Genomic DNA, 7,523 nt, shown 5'->3' with positions numbered 1-7,523 from the left:
GTCAAGCATGGCCTTTGTTGTGATCTTAAAAGGGTGTTAAAAACCCACTCATCTGTAGCCTTCCTGAAAGAAATGAAAGCATCGCATAGTTTTTTGATGCATAGGCCTAATGAAGTGGTTAAAAGAATGTTGGATTTTCTAAGTGCTCACAGTCACTTTTAATTGCGCGGGGGGCATTTTTAATTGGGGAAGGAGGAAGAATGGTGAACTTAATCCCTATCATAATGCATTTATTTTTCCCAAAAATGAACTTTCCCTCATGGCTCAGCCAAAATAAAATGATAATTTATGGCGTTTAATAATCTAAACACGTGGATCTATCTATCTATCAGGAGTTGAAGTTGTGCGTAATAACTTTGCGGGTTGTTTTGTCTCCTTGTCTCCATCCTGATGAGAAGCGCTGCCTGTTTCCTGTTTTAATCATCCTGAGGTGAGCCTGCAGGCCTCTAATCTCTCCGCCGGGCCTTCTCTGCTGTTTGCAACTATCACTTCCGTGCAGGACGGATAATTTTCATCCGAGTGACAGCGTCGCCCTTGCAGATAATTACTTTGAATGTCAAAAAGATGTAGTTTTAATATCGTCTCTATTAGCCTGTTGGCTAGGTAATTAAGGTGCAGATGACAGCGGCGAGGGAAACAGATGGCATTTGCTTACAGTGATTCAGAAAGTAAACAATGAGCCTGGGAGGGGAGAGAGGCAGGGCTGCGCACCGAGCAGCCATTGCTGTTCAGCTTCAAACTGTTGTTGTTCTCTATAAGAGTGCTGTCATCCTCCAAGGAACTGACAATTGTTGATTTAAAAAAATCTATTACTTTTTAATCTGAATTCCAAAAGCTGCGGGAATTATCTGCTGAGTGAACAGGTGAGGAAGCAGGTGGCGCGCGCGGGTTGCCCTTTTGTAGCTCTGTGCGCCGTGAACTCATCAAATCTCTGGAAGCATGACGGCATCATGGTTAATGTGAGAGGACGAGACAGAGCAGAGTGCCTGAAGAGCGGAGAATACATGCTCCTTTATTTAAGTCTGAGTATATGGACCCACACAATAATAACACAGACACACCAATTTAACTTTTCAAGCATTCTAAAGAATTATTATTATTATTATTATTCCACAGTGCTAAAAACGAATAATAATAGATACAAATAATCTGTAATTTATAGAAACGTGTATACACAAATTATAAAACACATTTTTCAAGGCTGCTCTTAAAACTAAGTGTTTTTACGCAGAGCTGGAAAATTGATTGAATTTTGTCTTATTTTCAATTATTATTGAAATTTTATTTAATATTATTATTCAATTATTTAAAAGGTTTTAAACATCAGCAAAAACAATCTATTAATCTTTGTTGATTCTTTAATTTTGAGTTTTAAATGTGATGCAGTTTCAAACTTGATACATAAAGTACAAAACGAAATGATACAGACAAAGGAGTCCACATAATTTAAATTAATTTCGCATGTATTATTATTGTTTTTCTTCTGAAACGAAAAAAATAACAATAATAATATTAGAAGGTTTTTCTTTACAGATGTGGGACGCACAGAGGAGAATATAATTTAATCTGACCGCTAAGTGAACAGTGAATTAACCGTTTCAACATTATCAACAGATTAAATTCCTGCAGTCGATAATTTGCCTGACTTTCACTCTAACATAATAAAACAGATAATACTTACCTTACGGATGAGATTACCGCCCCGCGTCATCTTTAATCTGGAACTGAAATTCGTAAACAGTCAGAAATTAGTGGCCTGAACACAGAGAATAATAAAGAATAACGATGTCGCCAAATGACACAGATCATTTCTTAAGAAATATATAGAATATTGTCGACAGAGCCAGGTCTGTTTCTGTCGCTGATTTTCGGGAGATCTGGATGATTTGAGGTCCTTTTGACACCGTGTGCTGCTGCCACAGAGCTGCTTTACCACAATAAATAGAGCAACACAGGCTATTGTTTTAAATCTATAAAATTCTTTTTTGGAAATACACAGCATCGATTTGAGCTTTCCGGGAACTCCCTTCAGGTTCTTAACACTTGATATTTAGAAGAAAAAAAAGAACTCAGGTGGACACAGTTGAAAAAAAGAGGCAAGCCAATCAGATCGCTCCTTCCCCCTTTGACCAATGACAGACGCCACATTGTTGTCAAATTTGTCTAATGAAAACGTAGGAGCAACAATAGAGAGAGGAGAGAGGGATCTGTATCTACTGACAATCTCTGGAGGAAGTTAGTGTCTCAGGCTGCAGCGAGTAACAACCTCGGCTCCTCCTGGACAGTTTAAACTTCACGTCGGGGAGGAATGATCGCTCCTCTCGGCTGCTGCTCTTTCTGGATTTAAAGTCGACTGTTTCAGTCGTGTCTGTGCTTTTCCGGCTCGCAGACCACTTTTGTTCAGACCACAGTTTCCATCAGAGTTTCGATCAGATTTTTCTGTCTGTCAGTAAATCATTGACTTCACCTGTTGCCCGGAGATGTTGAGAAGCGCGGAGCAGATGTGATCAGTTCAAACACAGCTTATCTGAAACAGATCGTTTATATAACGCAGTTTAGTTGATTATACTTTAGTTTTGTCAGTGAGGAACGCGGGCATGGATCTGAGACCGGAACTCCCCACAGTCTCCTCCGCATCTCAAGTCCACCCCGGCGCGGCCGCAGCAGCAGCCGCAGCAGCCACCATCCCGGTCTCCATGGCCGGGAACCTTCTGCGCGGCCCACCGATCCTCCTCCGGGCCGCAGACAAGTACCCGCGTACTCCGAAGTGTGCCCGCTGCAGGAACCACGGCGTGGTTTCCGCTCTGAAGGGCCACAAGCGCTACTGCCGCTGGAAAGACTGCATGTGCGCCAAATGCACCTTGATCGCAGAGAGGCAGCGAGTGATGGCGGCGCAGGTGGCTCTGCGGCGGCAGCAGGCTCAGGAGGAGAACGAAGTCCGGGAGCTGCAGCTGCTGTACGGCACGGCGGAGGGACTGGCACTGGCCGCCGCCAACGGCATCATCCCACCGCGCCCCAACTACGATGTGTTGAGCTCTGTCAACAGCGAGAGCAACTCAGGTGAGAAGCTAATGCTCTCTGTTCTTTCATCAAACTAATAAGTCCAGAAAATAATAAGTTGTAGTTAATATTATGATTTAACCGTAGATGGGATGTTACTTAAATCGATAATATGTATTCACGGTAAGCCTTATCAATGACGTTACAAGCCGTGATTATTTTAATTGCAAACGTTGGTGCTTTTGTTTCACAGTGTTTCTCAAGGTTTATATGCTCACTGTTGTTTGAATGTCTAATATATTGTGTAATTATTGATTATCTGGTTCATGATCTCGCTGTGGTGCTTTCACGGCCCTCTGTATCATTCATGCTTTGACGTACTGTGCCTCACATTCTCACACTGATGGTCTGGTTATGTCAACAGAGTCAAGCATCCAGAAGTATGAGTTGTTTCCAAAGAGCCAGCTGTCCGGCTCAGCCACCCCTCAGCCCTCTGTGGGGAAACCGGCCTCCACTGAGAGTGACTCGGCCCCGGGCATCTCATCCCCAGACGGCCGGCACGGAGGCTCCAGCTCAGAGAACGGAGACAGTGAGTCTTTCATCAGCTCTCCTGTGTCCAAGCCTCTAAAAGACGGAGAGGAGACCCCTGGGTCCGTCAGCTCACTTGGCTCTGATTCCGGCTCTGAGACCGACAAAGACGAACAGGAGCCCTCTCCTTCCTCTGCGGCCTCCCGGCACATGAACGCCATCGACATCCTGACCCGAGTGTTCCCCAACCACAAGCGCAGCGTCCTGGAGCTCGTCCTGCAGGGCTGCGGTAAAGATGTGGTGCAGGCCATCGAGCAGATCCTCAACAACAGCGGTGCACAGGGCTCCAACAAGCCGGAGGAGACGTGGACGGCAGAGAGGATGCTCCAAAACGCGCAGCAGCCTCCACCGGCTTCTGCAACCAGCACCGCCCCGGCGAGGCCCATGCTGCCCGGAGCCATGACGCTGAGCAACCGCTCTGCGTTTTCTCCTCTGCAGCCAAACGCCCCGCACTTCGGCGCGGACCCCAGCACCTATCCCTTGGGCACCCACTTGGGACTGAACCCGCTGCGGCTGGCCTACTCTGCGCACAGCCGGGGACTGGCTTTCATGACGCCCTACTCCACCACCGGACTGATGCCCACTCTGGGCTTCAGACCCCCGATGGACTATGCCTTTAGCGACCTGATAAGAGACAGGACGATGTTGCACAAAGAGCAGAGCTATGCCAGCGGGCTGTACGGGCCTCTGGTTAACAACACGCCGGACAAACAGTGAGACTGGCTGTCTTCATCATATAGAGACACATTCCATTGTATTTGTAGCCACAAGTGTTGAAAATCTGTGACGTGTTTTGGCTACAGGCTGCTGTATATAATAGGATTATCTGGCTTGTAGTCAAATGGTCTGAGAGGGGGGAAAAAAACTAAACTCACTTATATGTAATTTTCAAAAATAATTTTATATGTTTGACTGCAAAAGTTATTGAATGACATCCCATATGTAGGAACCTTATTATGGCATCAATAAAAAACCGAAAATTTATTTATAGATTTCAAAATAAATCAAGCTGGGAACGTTAAAAAAATCCCAACTATACATGAAATTATTTATCAGATGGACATGATTTCAAATTTTACAGCTGGTTGGTGCATTTCCATGTATTACACCCCCGACACACACACGCACGCACAAACACAAACACATGGGATTTTAAAAGGAACACATTTAAGTTATTAAAACATGTAGCGTTAACCCAGTCTCCTGCTGTAAAAGTTGAACTAATGATGTGTAAATGTCATTCATTCATTTTTTCCTCCTTATGTATTATTATTCAGTTATCTCACCTTTATTTTTTTAGTTTGTTTTCACCTGCCTGTATTATATGATGCATTTGGTAATATGAAACGCTATATGCTATATTTGACTTTTCATTTGTATCCGTTTAGTCAGCTCCAAATATTTTTGTGACAAAGTGCTGGATCAAGTCAGTTCCTCTTCAATGGTTACAAGCTGTGCTGTCACATTGTATGAATATGCTGGAAATAAATGTTATTTAAAAAAAACACACACACACACATGCGCCGTTTATTGTCATTGTTTTGGCTGAGAAAAGAACACACAGCTCGAGCGTAAATCGAGGAATTGATCAAGAACACAGACTGAAGGAGACGATCCTGGAAAAGTTGGTTTATTGATAGAAAGGATTTGTTTTTACATCATTTATTGATCAAGTTAAATACAATATTGTACAGCTATAAAAGCAGCGCACGCAGTATGTCGCTCAGTAGACTTAAATAAATGAGGTGCCCACTGGGATTTTACCGTAAAAAACTAATTTAATGTACCTGTTCAGCTGTGACGCATAAAGAATATACAAAATACCAGCATTGACGGCACAGGTGGATTATTAATAAAACTTTAATTTTAAAAACGAGATGTTACTATTTTTATTAGAAGCCACAGTCAATTGAACATGAACATTTTCGTGCATTTATTAATTTAGTAAATAAGTCATGATCAGATTAAGGAACTACGTTATTGACAATGAGTTGTAGATTAAACTCAGCTGCGACAACCAAAAAGAGAAGAACTAAGTTTGAGTTCTGTGTGATCTGTTAGATGGGTAAGAGAAGAATTATTATCATTAATGTAATTTCTGTTCATAAATAATTATCACATAATCAAATATATCCTAAGGTTGGATGGGCTATAATCCCCCATGCCCGGTTATAACTAAAAACAGACAGAAAGCTCTGATGAGTGAAATGTAGTAATCCTGTCAGTGTCCCTTCATTTAAACTGTAGAATAACATGTTGGCTAAACATTCAGACCTGACGGCATCGTTGTTGCGCTGCTTTTACACAGATCCCCCTCTGCCAGCACTGTCTCCACCAGCTCATGGTCAAATGTTCATTTCTGTGGAACAATGGCGCCACCTGCCGGCTATCTCATGTCAGTGGCATGCAGCCTTTCCACAGCTGCTGCAGACCAGAAGCAATCCAAATGTTTTAATGCTGTTTGTGAGCTGCGTCCTAATTCAACCAATTAGGAGTGGATTAAAAAAATGTTGAGGAAGTTTTTTACTCACGTAATCTAGGCTTTGTTCAATTTAATGTGATTCATTATTATGAGCTGCTAAAGATCATTTATGTCTTAAATCATGTTTGTAGTGTGTTGGGGATGGTCAGCTGTCTCCTGCAGAGACCACAGCAGCACTAGATGTCATTTTCAGGCCAGCAATGTGGGCAGCTGGAGGGACATATTAAATCAGTGCCACATACGGTATTTGATATAAATATTTTCATCCTTTCAAAGGACCAAAAAGCCAGAAAAAGCCAGATATCCAGTGTTGTTTTAACAACCATCAGCTTCACACAGTGCTCTAAAAGCTGCTGTGTGTTACACTGACAGCACCACTAGGTGACAGTCTTGATTAACAAATAGCATCTGCAGTGCTGCTTCAAGCAGCACTCATGACAGACACCTAAAATTTCTAAAACATTTGATTTATTGGCATGATGCTGCAGGTTTGGAGGACCTAACACAACCTGAACCTCACATACTAGATTTTAATAATCTGCTTTTTTATGTTGGCTGCATTTGTTTTATTTTGCACTTTAAATCAATACATCACACACTGGATGTGCTGCTGTATAGTCCTGTGGGCATACAGCGTCCTCTGCTGGCCACCTGTGTGCAAAACACTGAGCAGGGTAAGCCTCAGTGTAAAAGACACGAACAAAAGATGTTTTCTGTCCACTCACAGGTCAAAATAGTGTTCACAACATGTAAACACTGTGTTTTGCCATCATGTTTGGTCACACTGACTGTTGATTCATGGCTTTATTAGTCATATTTTTACAGTGTGCGCCATCTGAAACTATTACAGTACACTGTGTAAAAATCCAGTCAAAACTGTGACAGTCTGAGTATGAAGAGAGGAGACGCAGCAGCAGCAACAGTTTGTAGAGAAAGATGCTGGTCGGCTGCAGAAAGCGCACAACTATATGTGTCTGCTGCTTTCAATGTGTTTACTAATAATTAATTAGACACAGGCAGATAAATAGCCACAGGCTCTCGAAGCAATGCAGAGAGAGAGAGACAGAGTGAGAGAGAGAGAGAGAGAGGGAAATCCATTTAGGTTATTACTCCATACATAAAACCCATTTTCATTTTCAGAGACACTGTTTGGTTTACTGTCAGAATAACAAATAGATAACAGCAAAACAAACCAGCACAGAGACAAAAACAATTACACACATTGTGGACTGAATGCACTGCCTCAACTCTTACAGCTCAGTAAGCTCACAGTAAAATAGATAAAGACATTGTTGGGCTACATAAATGGTTTACAGCTTAGCAGGCTCACCAACAATGTCAGTGACAGAAATAACCAAAAGTCTGAATACATTAGTTTTAATCCTCATTCTCTAGTTTGATTTCTCAGCACATGGCCTAAACTTACAGGACAGAACTTCATGTCTGAGCGGAA

General features: G+C 42.5%; 1 protein-coding gene across 2 annotated transcripts; it reads left to right on the top strand.

Annotated features, from left to right (window-relative positions):
• Positions 1 to 2,597: 2,597 nt before the first annotated feature.
• Positions 2,598 to 4,305, top strand: dmrta2 (DMRT-like family A2). 2 transcript variants are annotated; one of them, XM_028404217.1, is made up of 2 exons: positions 2,598 to 3,060; positions 3,425 to 4,305. In XM_028404217.1, exons 1-2 carry the CDS (start codon positions 2,598 to 2,600, stop codon positions 4,303 to 4,305), a joined length of 1,344 nt encoding a protein of 447 aa, XP_028260018.1. The 2 variants fall into 2 exon arrangements, with proteins under 2 accessions (XP_028260018.1, XP_028260019.1); XM_028404218.1 differs by having other exon boundaries at positions 2,598 to 3,080; positions 3,427 to 4,305.
• The last annotated feature ends 3,218 nt before the right edge of the window (positions 4,306 to 7,523 follow it).

The sequence above is a fragment of the Parambassis ranga genome, chromosome 4, assembly GCF_900634625.1.
Source record: "Parambassis ranga chromosome 4, fParRan2.1, whole genome shotgun sequence".
NCBI classification, from domain to species: Eukaryota; Metazoa; Chordata; class Actinopteri; family Ambassidae; genus Parambassis; species Parambassis ranga.
The sequence above is the reverse complement of the archived record's forward strand: the minus strand, read 5'-3'. Positions and strand labels throughout refer to the sequence as shown.

Excerpts from the sequence above, each read along its gene's own strand:
- dmrta2 (XM_028404218.1), top strand. The coding sequence starts at position 2,598 with ATGGATCTGAGACCGGAACTCCCCACAGTCTCCTCCGCATCTCAAGTC. Across the intron at positions 3,081-3,426 it reads GTGAGAAGCTAATGCTCTCT|TCAAGCATCCAGAAGTATGA; the intron begins GTTCTTTCATCA and ends ATGTCAACAGAG.